This window comes from Pterocles gutturalis, unplaced genomic scaffold (assembly GCF_000699245.1).
Source record: "Pterocles gutturalis isolate BGI_N339 unplaced genomic scaffold, ASM69924v1 scaffold14568, whole genome shotgun sequence".
Classification (NCBI taxonomy): Eukaryota; Metazoa; Chordata; class Aves; order Pterocliformes; family Pteroclidae; genus Pterocles; species Pterocles gutturalis.
The window spans coordinates 12,900-31,094 of NW_010125801.1; the positions used below are offsets into that span (position 1 = coordinate 12,900).

General features: G+C 35.8%; 1 protein-coding gene across 1 annotated transcript in view; it reads right to left on the minus strand.

Annotated features, from left to right (window-relative positions):
• Positions 1-2,179: 2,179 nt before the first annotated feature.
• LOC104465610 (neurabin-1-like) overlaps positions 2,180-18,195 on the minus strand; it is a 41,412-nt gene continuing 25,396 nt past the window's right edge. Inside the window, exons 13-18 of the mRNA XM_010078731.1 lie at positions 16,834-16,918; positions 15,663-15,734; positions 15,077-15,272; positions 10,033-10,149; positions 4,998-5,186; positions 2,180-3,728 (exon numbers count right to left, since the gene is read on the minus strand). Of these exons, the coding sequence (XP_010077033.1) occupies positions 3,561-3,728; positions 4,998-5,186; positions 10,033-10,149; positions 15,077-15,272; positions 15,663-15,734; positions 16,834-16,918 (827 nt within the window). The 3' untranslated portion in view covers positions 2,180-3,560. The remainder of the gene's footprint in view (positions 3,729-4,997; positions 5,187-10,032; positions 10,150-15,076; positions 15,273-15,662; positions 15,735-16,833; positions 16,919-18,195) is intronic.

An 18,195-nucleotide genomic window follows, 5' to 3' on the forward strand; every position in this document is an offset into this window, starting at 1 on the left:
GCCTTTAATAGGACATCTCTATTACTTTGACAATAGAAACTACCTTCTCAGGAGTATTTAAGAATAAGTGTAATTAACAGTTTTGGAAACCTTTGTATTTATGATGTGCTTCTGGTCTCATTTATATAGTGTGTAACTGGAGGTCACACACTAACATAAATAAGGTAAGCAGAATGTGTTTATCAGTCAAAGGCAAGCTGTCAAAACATACTGGGGAAGATTGAGAGGGGAATGAGTATTACATTTCAGGTACAAAGTCCTTTTAATAAAGGATTCAACTTCTTTGTGCCAGTGTTGTTCAAATCATATACATCTGTGTTGCACCTCAATCCCTGTCATTCCTGAACGTTTTAGGAGTGATGCAGTTAAAGACATTGAGAACTAATCCTTTTCTCAGTTAATTTATTGCATGTAATTCTGCGATTTTTGTTCTGCAGTAGACATGCATAATCCCCCTCAGAAAGAATAAGCCTAAATTTTGCTAGTTCACTAGCTCTGCACAGAGCAGAAGGTGAGATACCACAAGCGAAGGGAATAGCTGGTGTTGCGCTACTCTAGTTGTAGCTCAGCCAGATGATGATCACCTGCCACCTCCCTAGCCTAGTTCTGCAGAACAATAAAATGGTTTTATGCTCCAGTCAAGCTAATGTAGGTCACTTTAACACAAGTGATCACAGAATGGGCTATATACACAGCTAAACTGACACACTGAGGGAGGATTATTCTAGCTGAACTGCCACCAGAGCAGTACAGTTACCTGCTTCATTCAAGCGTGTGGGCACTTTGAGAGGTCCCTATTTTTCTTTACAAGGATGTGAGGTGGTGACTGGCATACCTTTCAATCTGCATGGCTACAAGTGAGGAGAAGCCATAGCTGTTCTCTTCTTCAACCCTGCAGGAGGATGTAGGTGAAAATTCCACATATTGTAAAATGAGGCCTGTAGAAAAGTTAAAAGGAAACGCTTGCAGCTATTGCTTTTGCTAAACTAAAGCTGGAAGTTACAGCACGGATTTTAAAAACTCAACTCTGACACTGACCATTCTACCTTTTATGCTAAGTTTTAAATGTTTAAGTTAGTTGATCTGATTTTAGTAATATCTGAGAACTACAAGAGATGTTTCTGGAGAAAAGCTAACAGCGTTTTCTATAAAGTCAAAGTATTTCATATGGTATTACTGAAATAAAACCTTTCTCATGCTCTCAGCTCATTAGCAGTTGAATTCTGATTACTAGGACTCGCCATGTAATTATATCTATCTCCTCACCTACCACCCCAAATGTTTGGGGTGAAAACACAAATGTAGTAATATTTTGGTTTACAGTGTTTAACCTTACTTACAAGTTTGGTCTTTGATTACTTTTGATTTAAACAGAAGTTCAGAAGATAATTTTTGTTTTTAATATTTTCATTACTGTGCTGAAGTCGTTGCTAGCCATACTGGTTAAGTTGAAGTGAATCACTGTAGAAAATTAGTATACTAGCTCAGCTATCAAAATGTTGAGATTAATAGTTTTGTATGCAAATGAGCTCAGTCCTGCACTGTAAAATTAACCTTGGTTTGTGTTAACTTAATTTTTTGAGAGAATCACTACATTTATTCATTAAAACTATTTTAAAAATTAAACTTTCTGTTGTATGATTTTGTGGCTTCGTACTAAGCTAGCTCTGTGGAGCCAGCCTTCTCATTTAGCATCTGACAGATGTTAGATGCTGTGGTCTGTGATAATCAATGTTCTTATGCTCAGGTGCCAGCTGAGTTTATCATCCCTGCTATGGCCCCTATTTAACTACAACAGCTCTGCACACAGGCAAACCTTTGAAACCATTATTTCCACTAGTTTCCTTTCTGAGAAACAAACTCTTCACAGGGTACAATATTCAGTTTAGTAGGCTTAAAGGAAAAAGGTAATACACGGTTGTGCCAGTGTTCTGTGTTCTAACTGAAAGCACTTGACTGAAGAATAAACTTCCTTGGCTGAATTAATCGAAGAGTGGTTTTACTTTTGCGATCCTAAGCATTTGATCATTCCGTACTTCTAATTCCCTTCTCTTTTAGCAGGAGGGCAGCATTCCTCTCTGGCTCAAGGTCTGTACATTTGGAGTACAGCTACTGGAAACAAATAGGTTAGATCTTGACCAAAGAATTGTCTCTTAATGCACAAAACCAAAAATTGAACCTCTTCTTAAAAAGTAATTATTAACAAGATTTTCAAAGTTTATTTTGGAAATGCATAGTGTGCAGAAGCATTTCCACACAGTCCTTTTGCTGCAATTCATAAGACATTTATACAAAAAAATAACAACTGTGAAAACACCAACAGTGAAGTTCATTCATTTAATTAAATGAAAAACAGTCCACAGATTTAAAGGAGAACTTGGTCCACATAAACGAATTATATAAGTTTTGTTCTAGACCATTCTATGTTGGAATTGATATTTAAACTACTCTATGTTTCTGGAATCATCTAATTAAAGGAAGTGCTGCTGTAGTATCTCTAGAAAACAGTATGTAAATATACAAAACACCAATTAATGCTCTAAACTATTCTGAGAATCAAATCCTCCTTTAAAAAGAAATCATCTGTAGTCTACAATTGAAGATTTAAATACAATGCAGAAACCCAGTGCTTCAGTGATAATTTTTCCTACAATTCTTAATTCTTCCCTCAGTATTTTAAGTTTGAAAAACAGTATTGTTTAAAATTAGCAAATATATAAATTTGGTCCGCAAAAATGTTGTAGCAGGTAGAAAAGAGAAATACATGTATTGCAAATTGATCTTATTCATAGCATAAATCTATAAAACTATGTATTATTTAGGAAAATAGGTTAAAAAAGATCTTATTTATAGGTTTAAACCTTGTCCCAACACCATATGGGTAGTGTGCAGAAAAGTATGCTTGGTATATATAGTTTGTGAAAACTACTTAGTATTTCTTGTTATTGTCTCAGTAAATTTGTAACACATAGAACTCAAAAACAATGTGCTACTACAGTGAACTTTGAATGAAAATCCCAGAAATACAAGAATTTAAACAAAATAATCCATAAATTTGAAATACATGCTTTCTTTTTAAATTAATTTGACATTACCATTTTCTTAATTTTTACTATACATCTTTAGCGGCAACAGATAAACAGACTGTCACAGACGGAATTTGTTGGCAGGATTTTTCTATTGTCCCTCTGTCAGATTCAACTCTTATCAAATGCTAGTTGACTAGTATTGGAATGATTTTTAATATAGTATTCTACTTTTCACAAACATAAATTTCAATGAAAAGGGCATATGAGGTCTTAGAAGCACAAATATTACTTAAGGCAGAAAGTTAAATTATCATCTACTAGGAGAGGCAGTCAACTAGGAGTAAAATACTGAAAACATTATTTCATTTTATTGGGTTGTAATGGGGAGGGACCATAATTAAAAAGTAAGAAACCACCTACCATGTTAAACTGTTGCACTTTCCCCTCTTCCCTCAATTGTACAATTATATACAAATCTGCTGAACTTCCTCAAGATGAAGCAAGTCTGTGCTAAAATAAAACAGGGTCATTTTAGCAGCTTGATTCAAGAGTGGTTACCACTCTGCCAGTCTTGCGAACTTCTCTCTCCTTCTTTTGAACCTTTTCCTTGTGCTTTTCCAGTTTTTCTTGTGTTTTTCTAATATCCTTAATTTTTTTCTTTATTGTTGATCGGTCATTTTGACTGGAAACTCCCAAAGCCTTTGGGGGGGAAAAGAAAAATACCACATCATTAATTTTTCCAATACCGCTGTCAACAGTGCTTGTGCACATCAGTTTAATAAAGTGTTACTTGCTTTGCTGAAAGTAGCCCGTTTATTTGAAAAATAAGGACACAAGTCCTCAAGAGCATTGTAAATGATCATCTGGGTAACAAGGTAAGTACGAAAGGGGCCTGCTCTTGTTTGGTTGTGAAATAACAGCTTCTCATTGCATTTTACAAACGTACACACCTGAGAATCTCCAGCAAATAGCGTAATAAGTAGTAGTCTCAAAATATTTGAGGAATTTATATTCAGTAACTACTCTTTAATTTTTAATATTAAGGATTTTAACATGTATTATTGAAAAGCGTATTCTGTAAGTAAAATATACACATTGGTTTTTGATCAGCAGGTGGCAGTACCTGATTCCAAGTTACAGACTGCAATCGCTGACGCTATATGGAACTCCAAATGGCATTAGGTGTAAACTAAGCATCAACACCCAAACTCCCCCAAATAGAAACAGTCACATGAGAGACCAGTAACAGGTATTTCCTTTGTGTCCAAGGAAATATTTACAGAACAAAATACAGGACATTTCCTGTTGCATGTCTATTCTAAAATGCAGGTATATTTCGGAGACTGAAGTAAGACAGGTTGTTTTTTTCCTAAAACACTCAGATCCTACTACTGATCATGAACAATAATTTGCCTTATGCCAGAATAGACCAAGGAACCTCATTTCACTCACACATCTTGCCTGTCCAAAATGCAATGTGATAATCTAATGAGACAGAAAAACTGAGAATTTACTAGCACCATGAGGGATACATACCGTGCAGCTTCCAGAGGTAAAATGACAAGAAAAGGCTCAAAAGGAAGATGTAGAATAGATTTTTTTTCCAGCAGGAGTAAAAACCAAAAACATTTAACAGGTCACCAGATAGGATTTTAGCCTTCCCATCTGAAGAAGAGATGTGGAAGAAGAAGATTTCTAAAACTGGATCCTGCAATTCTATCCATTTGAATTGGCTGGATCTTGTTTTGATATGACCTTATGCTGAGACTGATGACAGACGTATCAAGCCCCTTTGGGGAACTATGCTTACTTTGATTTCCTCAAGATGCAAACAAGGAAGAAATACTCAGTATTTTTCTTGTCTTAATTGTACAACCAATTATTAAATAGACTTTGTAGGTTAAAAATACATCTGAATAAGCAGTGAAATTTATACAGTTACAAATCTATCCCAGGATATTCACATACCTTTAACTTCTCACTGTCGAGCTGCATTAACTGCTGTCCATCTATGTTCATAGCTGTGAACTCGGTAATATATTGCTCCATGTTCATTCCCATTAACCAGTGGCATACTTGCTGGGTGGTCCACTCAGAAATAGGTCTACTGTGCCATTGATTTTGCTTTCCTGTTGTTGTAAATTCATCATCTAATGCCTAACCAATTGAGAAAAGTCATTGTAAGCAATGTTTTACTTGACTATATGTTGAATTCCAGTTGCCAACTGAGTTTGATTAACAAAATAAGTTTTTAAACACTTTAGCTCCCAAAGGACTGAAGTTCTTGAGATCACAGTTTATAGTCAGTTTGCCTAGTAGTTTGCTATAAACAAAAAGATACTACAACATTCAACAAAAACTAAGTCAGAGAACATAAATGGTTTTCTGTAAAAAATTATACAGCAAGGCATTCACTTAAATTTGATGTATTCTGACAATGAACAAACTCCCTCAGTTAGGCGGTTAGGGCAGCTCAACCCTAATGTCAGATACTGCCTTACAAAGCGTTAAGAAGAATCAAGTAGCACTTCAAATGTATTATTGATTATTGTTAAGTGAAGGAAATGTAGAATAAAAGCAATTCTAGTAGTCAGTAAATCTAGTGACTGTTCCAGGTACCGTTCTACTAAATTTGGTGTGTTTCTAAAAAGAGAGGACTGTTTATTCTTTCATCTAATGCCATCACATCAACATTTTAAACAGTCTGCGTAGTAGAAGACCATTTCAGAAACATAAGAGCTTGTAACCTTCCACTGAAAATACACCTTGCCAGCTCACAGAACCTTTGAAGCTCCCTGCTTCGATGCCAGTTGGCTTCTGAGGGGAAAAAGGTACTGCTGTTCATCCTGAAGCACTCTTACTTAATTTCAGAAGAAAAGCTATATAAGACAGAGCTCAATGTCTGTACAGAAGAAATTCCAGTGTGATAATTGAATTGGTAACATCAGAGTTACCTGAAGGTTTATTAACTATCTAAAATGATCTCTCACTAGCTCATGATTGAGTATAGGCTGCACTAGACTTGTGGACTACTCCACTAGGCAGCTTCCACAAAACAAGGGAAAATATGCCCACATTTCCAGCCAGCCTTACACATAATATTTGTAAACAGAAAACATGGAAATAAGCATCTTTCTAGTGAGGGCTTTAAGATGTGACCCTGAAAGTTTCAGGTGAGCAACTACAGCTCTCAAACAGAGGGATCTCACAAAATCGAAGTCCCTTGATGGAAAATTTTGGAGACTTCATTGAATATAACAAAATAATTCTGGCAACTGCAAGTGAAAGTGAGTGAGATGTATGCCTGTCACACAATCCGATCATACAGTAAACTGGATCTGAGAGCATGACATGGAACACACATCTGAGGTGAAACAAATACAATTTTAACTTTCTGATGTATCAGAGGACTATGCATAAGGAGAAACAGTTTTACTTTCCCTGCTCTGTGAAGCAAAGGACAGTGGTTACATTGGGAGGGAGTGCAGATAAATAGCAACAAGTTTGTAGAGCTGAACAATTTGTGCTGAGGTTGTAAAGTCCATACTACAAGCATTTCAAAGGATTTTCACTTCCGAATGGTCACACAGACTCAATGGCCAGTGACAGATGGAATGCACCAGGAACACTATTGGAGCACATCTGATTTGACTTCCAAGATAAATCAGAGTAAGGCAAGTGGGGACAATGAGGAGATTCATGTCAAAAATGAACTCCTAATCCATATTAAAATGCTTATGTAGATATAACAAGTGTGAACACATCCACCTTTCTGATGTGCAAAAGAAGAATAGCTATTTTCACAAAATAACAGCAAAGGGCTCTAGAAAAGGTTTTGCTCGAAGTGCTCTATGCAGCATTTGTATCAAGATGAGGGCAAAGTGAGTTTTCCATCCAAGTTATCAACCTTGAGATGCTTTGTACTGAGAAAGAAGATCAGTTGTATAAATTACTAAAGGAATTTCAAAATGCCATTTATTTTAAATAATTTTAGATAATAGTACTCCTCAACATGATGTTGTAATAAAAAAATATATTAGTAACTTTTTGCCTCATACTAGCAACTGTTCACGAATAATACACAAAAAAGGCAACACTTATTACATTTCAAGTTTGACCTGTATCTCAGAGTCATGTGTAGTCTATCAGCAGCAAGAAATATTAAAATAGATATTGTCACATTTTAAAAAAAAAAATCTACTTTTATACTTTGGGGGTGTGTGTGTATGTCTCTCTCTCTCTCCATATATATCTAATCTCTTCTACACTGAGAAATGTGTAAAATGTTTTATTCCAGTTGGAACTCACTGGTTTTATTTAATCTGTGCTAGCCATACAACAACTTCATTTCTGTAATTTCAGAGTGTAAGTACCTGAAGAAGGGGTACTCCTGTCAAACAAACTGTTCCAGATTCATTCATTTCGACAGGCAAACACAGTCCCCCAACAGAATCTCAGGGTCTCTCTGCACCGGTTCCTCCAAGCCACACGGATTAGAACAGCTACCAGACTGTACCACTGGGACTCCTCCAACTGAGCTACTAATTCCAGTCTAGGCTTTCAGCATCATCAGTTGCTAACAAACACTTCCTACTTCATACTGTTAAAGAGAGAACCCTAAAACCAGAAGAAGTTGTACCAAAAGCTAAATCCGTGTTAAAACACTGGGACATCATATCCTCACAGAAGTGAAGGTGAACAGGATGCTATTTAATCCTGAATAATTTGAATTTTTCACTACTGTACAAGGCAAAAGCGTATCTGTAACTATTTTTTCATAAAATGAACAAGAAAGTGAAAAGTGTAGAAGAATAACATGATGAATGCTGATTTTTGAGTAATGCTTATTGGTCATTAAATAACACCTCTACATAATTTTTTATTGTCCTTCCAGAGGCAGAAGGACCATCCCAAGCTGTTTGTACATCAGAGTTACAGTTCCCAAAACAGCCACCACACACACACAAAAGAAAAAAAAAAGATCAGCTTCAAATTCAGAAAGCAGAACTAAAACTACATATAAAGTACAGGAGCATGAGAAAACTATGTGCACAAAAAGGCAGAAAGGCAGGGGATTCAGTAAGAAGTACAGAAATACTGGAGGCTCTAAAGACAAAGATACAAAACCTAAGAAAACACCAATGCCATCACACCATTTAACAGATTAAAAATTTCAGAAGGCAGGAGGGATTACGAGCTAGCTTGCTAACCAACTGTGAGTGGAGGTGCCTTTGCTGTAACTAGCTGGCTGCTGACACCCTAATTCACCACCCAGTCACTTCCCCAGACTGCCTGGGAGTACCTGCCCAGCACAGGCAGACTCTTCAGTGCTGCTGCCATCTATACTTCTAAGAAGAGTTTCCATCCTCCTGTCTAACGATTTCAGGACTTGTCAGGCAGCATGCAGTAGCCCATTCCTCTGGAAGACGGGGTTGTTACCCTGGCTAGCGTGATCCCTGCTGGAAAGTTATGAACCCATCCGAACAACAAGCACCAGGCAGAAATTCTACTTGTGAAGGGCTTAAGTTAAGGATCTGAAATATCCAAAATTGCTCTAAGATTGGTTACTTATTTTTTTCAAAAACTCAATGTATCATACTACTAATTAAAAAACCCCAAGAACAGAACTACCTATTTTTCTTCACACATACTGCTTTCCAAAAGATAAACCAGCTCAGAGTTTATTTATCATTATCCTCAGAACACATCCTAATAATCAATGTGATTACTGAAAAGGTACAAACAACTTTAACTGGTCATACACATAAGCAACATATGAACTAGAGAGAACACTAGAATCGGATTAATCTAAGACAAAAAAGACTTAAATCATCACTTTACACATGCACAATTAGCAACAGAAAACTTTTGTTTGGGTTTTAGAACCAGGAGTTTACTGCAAATTTTAAAACTGATGAAAGAACAATACTCAACAAGCTATTCAGCTTTGTCAAAATCATAGAATTCATACTGCTTCAAAGTTTTAGAAACACATATTCCGTTAATGAACCAGTCCATGCAAAAAACTGCAGGGAACACTTGCAATGATAGATATTAACTGGAGTTCCTCTGGTTTTCATTAGGTCTATGACTGACTGTGATAAAAATCTGCAAGAAATTAATCCACTAATGAAACCTGTAAACTAGTTATACCATTTTTGACACCCCAGATTTTTATGTCAGTGATTTCATATTTATAACATTGTTTGTAAGACTGTTCTGACTTTCTACATATTACTCAAATATTTTAAGATTTTCACCAAAGCCTAGGTTAAGATAGCTAATAACAAACCCCCACATTCATGAACGACCATTTATTTTTTTTCCCCAAACATCACTATCAGTTTGGCAAGCCCTCTAACTCATTTTTCGAAGATGACTGTGTTCAACTTTTAATGACTCCTCCTAGTCTAGAAAGGATTTAATTTATAAAGATGTCCATCAGTCAAGCACCGATGAGACAATATCTCAGAATGTTACCAATACGTAGACTTTAGGTTTCAGCTGTAGCCAAAAGGAGTTAGTTCTCCTAGGGAATGAACACTGACTTTTGGGTATCTAGTTTCTACCTACATATCAGAACCACTATATTCTGCTTTTTTTTCTTTTGTTTGTTTTACCATAAAATTTCATCTGAAGAAAAGCAGACCTGCACAGATGTGAAGGCAAGGTCAAAAATGCTGCTTTTCTTTCACACAGGAAGTTGCTTTAAATTAGTGGAACAGAAAGGTGTTATATTTATAAATTAAACACTGCAATTTGATCAGAGAGAGTTCATTCCATTTTTTATGATATAACTAGGATCAGAACACAAAGGCTGATATGGCATCTAGTAGTCCAGATCCTTAGTTCAGTAACAGCTTACGATTCTTTACAGTGCTATTCAACATTCAGCTATGGAAACAGCTATCTAGTTTCACCTTACACAAATCTGTTTCTATTAAACATGCTGTAGTGTGAACAACAACATCAACAAGACACATATACACACTTTGAAACTCACCTCATTTGAAGAGAAGGTTAAAGTGTGTGAACGACCTGACAGATTTGGTTCTGTCACTAACCCTGAAAGTTCACAACTTGGCTTGCTATGGTTTGTATCATCTATGACAATTCTACGCTGCAAACAAGTGGAAATAACGTTTTATTAACTTACTCCTTGGAAAAGCAGGTCATAAGGTGACGTTATCTTCACATCACATATGAAATGCACTCACTATATCAAGCATCTGACTAGTTTTTGTTAAACTTCTGAATTCCAAAGCACATTAACAAATTTAAAGCAATATCTCCAGTAAGAGCACCTTGTGTGGAGAATCAGTCATAACCTGAAATGGTGTTAAAGTACACAAGGAAATTATATGCGGTTACTTTCTCAGCAGGCATACCACACTCCGGTAGAAGCAATTCAAGATTCATTTGGTGGGATTATTCATGCTGAGTTTGTATTCAACTGACACCTACACAAGCACTATGAACATGCTTTAGAAGGTGCTGTTCTGTTGGCGAGATAAAAATCAGTCCTAATTGTTTAGGGTCATTAAGATTCCAATGACACAGAAGTGCCCCCATAAGTTATAAAGTTTCTGAAAACAAGAACTAGGTTTAGACTCCGTAGTTGCCCACTGTCAAACCACTGTAGTCGACAGTGAAACAAATAGGCTGTCTTCGCCTGACATACACTGAGAATTGCAATAGCAAGGAGCTTTTGACAGCTTGCAGGTCAGGGTTTAAATTAGTTCATGAACAGAGAATATGGAGCTTGCCTAAGGACACAGTTTCACAAAACTTTAAATTCTGATTTAAAATACCGTATTATATTGCTGTTCTTTTTAAGGGCTTCAATGAGGGTGGTGAATCACTGGAACAGGTTGCCCAGAGAGGTGGTAGATGCCCCATCCCTGGAAACATTCAAGGTCAGGCTGGACAGGGCTCTGAGCAACCTGATCTAGTTGAAGATGCCCCTGCTCATTGCAGGGGCTTGGACTAGATGACCTTTAAAGGTTCTTTCCAATCCAAACTACTCTGTGATTCTATCGTTCAGTTTTGAGGTGGCTGCATCTGAGGCTCAGAATCATGTCATCTGAAAATTACATTGATATGAAAAATATTACATAGATGTAAAATACCTCTAGAAGAATTTTTATAATAAGTTGATTGTTTCAAGTTATGTAAAATCTTTAAAGTACTGAACAGTGTAAAAAAAAATATAGTAAAGCTGAACATTTTAGAAGTTAAAAAATTACTCAGATGTCTTTACAAAAAATGGCTTAACACTATAAATCTACAGTAATCATGCAGCTTGTCAACCTGAATAAATTATTTTCAAAACAGAAAATTCTTCTGAAATAAGAGACTTTAACAAATTTATTAATTTAATAAATAAATAAGATATAATAGATTTTTTAAAAAATGTAACAAAGTAAAATTCAGGTTAGAAATATGACTAATGTAAGAACTATCATATTGAAAGAACGTAAAATCTTCATAGCATTTACTGTTTACATCCAGTTATTACACTTAGTCTGTGTTTAAAAGAAGCGTTTGGATGTGTATGCCTGCCTTAGCATCTAAAAGCAGCAGGATCTAGGTTCAAACTCATCCAGCAGCCAGTACGCGTACAACCCCAGGCAGGTTACCTGAGCGGCCTGTGACTAAAGCTGAAGACAATGAAAAAAACAAATGCTACACTTGCAAACTTCACAGGAGGTTTGGTAAGAAAAATCATTGTAAAGAATACTAATGTATGTGCTTCCCAGAATATTTTCTAATTTGATTACCTCCAACTCAGATCCTGACCTCTATGTTATTTTTCTTTAGTGAGTGAAAAGTAATTCTGCCAAAAGCATGCCTCCTACTTTTGCCTTTCTAAAATTTTTCTCAGCACTACTTTTTTGTTGCCTACAAACAGTAAGCCATTATTTACCATTATTTTCTCTAATTTTCGCTGTCTCTAATGAACTAACTATACTTTCTAAGAATGCCGTACCACATCCCTATATGCATAAATAATTTGAGATCCTAAATTAAGCTGATGTTAAGACATTTTTCTTCAGTAACTTATGCTCCTATAAGAGAACTATGTTGTTGCAGTTGTCTTCATTGAGCACTTCTGTATTTGTGTTCTGATTTCAGTTTAAGCTGAACTTAAAATTTTTTAGATTTAAATTATTCTACTCTTCTTTTGGGGGCAGATACTTGATCTTTGCAGTCCTTTCTACCCTAAATTACCAAGATGCATTTAGAGTCTTAAAAAAAAAAAGGCAAAAAAACCCAAGAAACAACAAGAAAAAAGCCACCACCACCACAGCCCAACGAACAAAAAAACCCCAAACCACAATTCGAGTTTTCCTGCTACCTTTGGATGGCGTGTGGTACTATACATGACTGAAATATGGTGTTCTATTTTCCATGTAGATTATTTTATTAATTACATGATTTTTAGGGACTTCTTCAGTCTTTTAGAAGTAAAAAGTATTACCAGAAACAACAGAATACTTTTCCCATCAACCTATTCTCAAATTAATTTCAACATAAACTGAAAATCTATCTAGGAGCTTTTCCTTTAGCCACCCTCTCAGTTCAGTCTTTCTACCTTTGCAGAAAAATCGAGAACAAAATTAGAAACAAAATTGTACCAAAAAAGAAAAAAAAAAGACAGGATGATATCTGAGCAAAATATTAAATAAGACCTTAGAAAAAATGTGAAGAAAACATAGCCAAAACTAAAGCATCACAGCACCAGTTATAATGTTTTCTCCTCCCCCTGCTCCTATTTGGTTTAAAGTAGTAATTTAAGGATTTAGAGCCAGTTGCAAATGTCTTTTCATAGCAAGGTCTACCAATCAAAGCCTTGTTATTGTAGTGCAAACTTAACGATCAACTGCAGGTTAAGATCTACAAAGACTACTCATTCTAAGCAGTAGCTACTGTCACATTACCATCTTTATAAAAAGACCCCAAATTTTGCAAAGTAAAACCAGCCTGACTTCAGAGATGCCAACTACGATTTTAGGATCAACTGACGTATGAGAATCTCTTTTTTAACAGGGCCAGCTTTCTGATATTTTACAAAGTAGGAATGTATTCTTCCAGCTGCTGGTTTGCAACTGGCAGTAAGGAAAAGAAAGGAGCAGCAAGCAGCAATTACATACTGGAGCACGAGAAGGAAACAAAAAATAAAACCGTAGGCAAGAAACCAGCTGGAAGGTTAAAATGATAATCAACTTGGATAAAGTCTACAACAATGAGAAGAAAAGGCTATTATTTCAGGGCAACATGGAAAGGAAGATAAGATCTGATAAGATCTATACCTTTTTGATTGCCAAAAGAAGTGTCTATATAAACACAATAAGGGGTGCTTAAGCACATGATGGTGCTTATAGTAGAAATGCAGCAGTGTGACTTTTGCTATGCTCAGAAAAATTATTTGAATCAGACAGAAGGGAAGAGGGGACAAATGGGTTCTCCTGAACAAATGACTTTGAAAGCTAAACTGACTGTTTATCTATACAGAAAACATTTCTTGATAGCTTTGTTACAGCCTATTAAGAGACCACCCATGCTCTCCTATTTAGTCAAAAATGGCACCAAAGCCTACGCATATCCCCTTCAACGTGTATCTTGCAGTCCCAAGATCCTCAGGTTATTTACAGAAACATCTTTTAGCCGCTACATGCTTCAACAGAAGCAAACAATGCAGGAGCTGTAAATACACAAGACTTACACACATTGGACAGTATTCTGTAAAGTGTCGTTCAACTTCACAGATTAAAAAGTTCCTATTCTTAAGTTCCTGTGTTATAGTAAGTATTGTATGGTTCTAAATCCACTTTCTGTATTTTTTACAAACTATGTATGCAGACACCTTACTACTGTCACAGGGACTGTAAATTCACACTAAGAAAACAGAAGGTAGTTTTAAAAAAAGGATTACAACAGCATTTTAGTGCAATCAGCACCTGGAAACATGTAAAGCAAACTTGTTGTTATCTGCCATCTATGCAAAATATCAGCGACTTCATGGACTACAACCCAGCAAGTTTCTCTTCTAGATTTGTAAATAATTTCTCCCTAATAACACAAAAGAAAAGGAAAAAATGAAAGGGTACTTTAGACAATCAAAGTGAAGAGGAAGTGTGAAACTCAAGAATAAACGTAGCTTATGAGGTTACTCAAATATCTACAATTTTGAATCTGACAAAATCCAAAGGCAATATGAATTAAGGTAAGCTACTAAGACTGTTAGTAACAGTCTTACATTGAAATAGGTTTTAAGAAGTTTAATGTGTGCACTGTCTAAATATTTTATTACTTTTTACAGCCACTTCTTCCAAATAGTTTAAACTGTAAAAATGGTAATTTTATGGTTATAGACTGAACTGTGTAGCCTTAGTCTTCAGATCTGGTTAAAAGGCTTTAAATTATGAGAACATTATCAGTTACTCAGAAGCAGTTTCCTAGAAGAGAAAGTCTTCTATAGATGTGTCTCTTGGCTTTCAATACTAAATTCATTAATGAAAAACAGGATGCTATCTTCACCACCTGTCTGATACTCCACCCCTACAGACCAGTCTGGTAAGAACTGGTTGGCCAACTGCCTGGGAAGCTGACCTCTATTTACATAAATAGATACATAGATAAATAGATACATTTACATAAATATTACATTGCCTCCAACCCTTAGACCGTACTAGACAGGGAAACAGATTTGTCTTTTAAAACTATCCTATCCTAAAGCTAGTGTTAGTTTTAGCATTATAAACAAGTGAAAAAACACATACCCCGTGATTGTACCTTAGATACTACTTCAGCCTGAATAGCCTCCACTGATACTTCAACTGAACAGGAGGGAATTGGAACAGTCACACAGTTTCTGTTTGTGAGGGCAGCCTTAAACTAGAAGTCTTGAACTTCTACAGCAACATTTGTAAGAGGTGATGTGGTCAAGGACTAAGTTATCAACCTTACACATACTAAGCACTGATGGTTTTATTTTATCAAGATGCAATGCTTAAATATTCAAAGCACAAATCTGTCATCTTTACCTTGCTTCTGTTCTTCTCTTGACCGTGTTCAAAACTGTCCTGCCCGCTCTGAGTAACGTGCAGGCTGCTGCTGGAAATCTGAGGCTCTTTGTGGCTGTCTCCAAACCAAGAGAAAGGCATGCAAGTGGGAACAGGGGAATCTGAATCTGATGCAGATAGATGGTTGCCAGAGTCATCCAACAGTTCTCGGGAACCTCTGAAAAAAGCAGATACACATTTAAGAGCTGTTGCAATATTTCACACATTTTAACAACTTCAAATAATTTGCTAATTTAATTTACTCAGCATTCATCTTCCTAAGCAAAATAGCTCTTATATTTAAGATAGGGTACAAGATGTTAATATTATGAGCCACTCTAAAATGTAACCCAGCTTTACTGTTTCCTCTATGCTATAATACGTATTTTTCTCATCTAATGAGATTAGAAGCTCATCTCCACATCATTAATCTTCACAGAATTTTATCACTGTTATACCTGAATGTACTTTAAGATCAAACACTAATGATAGTTTTAAATAAATTCTTAGGTTAAAAATTTTAGGAGTGCATCATGTATGTTTTAAACAAACAAAACAAAACAACTACCTGCTATCTAGAGAACCTCTTAGATTTTCTTTTTCTTGTTTCTTGCCCTTGCCCCCAGATTTCCGTAAACCACTGAAGTGAAAAAAACACAATTGTCATAAAGCATTTACATTTACACAGTGCAATATTTTTTAATAAGCAAGCTAGTTTTTAACATTGATTTCAACAGTTATAAAAAGCCACGTTTATGCTGTTAAACAGAGCATGATTTTGCAGATTATGCACACAATTTAAGAAGTACTGTTGTTCATATTTTACTTAAGAACCATGACAGAATTATGAAAGTACCTTTCAAAGACCACATATAATCAAAATAAACACAGAAAATGCCCAAACTTAGCATATAGTGGATACAAACAAGAGGAAGAACAGTTTTATTGATATATAGATGTTCATATACAATGCAGAGTGACTTGAAATACGTCACTAACTACATTCTCTGTGTGTGAAATAAGTTACAATTTTTATGTTATATATTATGATTTATTTGTTGCAGTACCAGTCTGAGTCTTCAATGTTAGCTGGTTTCAACAAGCTTTATGCCTGGATCCAAAGGAGCAAGCCTTATTGCAAAATGTAGCAACTCTTCTCTCAAACCTCCAGCACTCAGTTACCATACTGCATTTCCAGATAATATGCAGCTTGCACTTTTGTTTTACCCCTGTTAGCAATCTCATCTTCTAAATAAAATTCAGGAATCCACTCATCACTGCTGCCTGCCTCTAATGAACAGTTCAGTAAACAGCTACTATAGCCAAACCCCATGTAACAACAGCCCTACTATAGCAGGAATTAAGGCAAGACAGGTATCTATTTTAGACTGTAATGCCAGCAGGACATAACACTAGTCTAGGCTCCAACAATATTTTGGCATAAAACTACTCATGGATTTGCAGTTTAATTCATAGAGAAAGTGTGTATTCAGTTTAAAACTGAAGAACCCCAAGAAATTCTTTGAGAGAAAAAAGTACAGATAAAAATAAACATGGTGGTAGCAATATGAATGCAGCATTACAAATTCAAGATGAAAAATATTCTGTCCAGTGGTGTTGGAATGAAGTAGCATAAACTGGATTTCCTTAATATTTTTTTTTTATTTAGAGAACATGATATTCTCAAAAAGTAACACTGAGAACCATTTATTTCCAAATGCACACGAGTGAAATCTTACCCAAAATCTGGAAATCTCCTTTTGGACTTCCCTGATGATGTTCCTTCATTCGTTTCTCCTGTCCTGTCTTCACTTTTCTTTTCTTCTGCTTTTCACAGAGGGGTGAAAAATAAAAATGTTATTCTAAAAATACTTTGCAAGTTTCAAGTACGTATGATGATGCTTCTAAGTAAATAAGGTACTAAAACCTGAGTAACAGTGTTAAAATTCACATTCATATTCACATGCACACACTAGCTGAAAATACTACAGCCATATCAACATCAGTTATTCTCTACGCCACCTTCCCATCATTCTGGCTGTGCTGTACCATTGAAAAATGGCAACACAACAGTTGCTTACAGCTGATCAAAAATATTCCTTATGATAAACACTAATTCTATATTCCTTACAGAAAAATGAAACTTACCACAGTATTTTGCTTCAATGAATTACAAACAAAATATAGTTTGATAGGTTTAAAAAAAAAAAAAGTACCTTTCTTTTACAAAATGTCAACTTCAAAATACACCAACTAGATAACCAGTATAAGACGCATGAAAGAAACTCAGTTTTAAAGCAACAGTTGAGCAAGTACAGCATTTAATTGTCCTTTATTATGCTTGAAGTATTATAAGATGATCCTTTTGCATCTTTTCTGGTTCAGTAGCTAGCCCAGGCTAGCTACTTGGAACATGAGCTACGTATGCAACCTGCTAGCTCCAGAAAGTATGCTTAACCAACACCATAGCCAGTGCCAGGAGAGCAGACAGATCCTAATAAGGTGAGTTTCTTGGAAAGTTTACAAACTGTCACTATTCTAAAGAAATAATTGTGACTTTGAAGCTCCTCCAAGACTGACTGCGGTATTTTCAAAACTGGAATACAACCTGCTAGGATCCCATTTTTCACCAGAGGGAGCATGTTCAATTCCAACTGCTCAATTATTAAGTGAAATTAAGTGACAAACTTAATTAAGCATCACCCTACCTCTTCCCAATGGTTTGTGGCAGATTACTGCAAATCCTGAATGTACTTCCTTTCAAATTCTCAGGCTACTAGATAATTTTTTTTTTAAATAACTGAAATATGTTTTTTATTGCAAATCAGGCGCAATGCCTATGGAAGAGATGCAGCCTGCTTTTTGTGAGACAAAGCTCTGCCTTCAAGACAACTCCTGACATGAAGTAATGTACACAGATGCCTTCAAGGATCATAAAAACCATAAATCATGTTTACTACACAAAACTGAGGACAACTCCCCACCACCTCATCAGCTAATAAGTCCTCCTGAAACATGTAACAGTTACGTCAAAGTTTACATGCTGAATAGCCAGGATAGTCAGGGGTTCCCCCCCCTTTTTTTTTTTTTTTTTTTTTGCA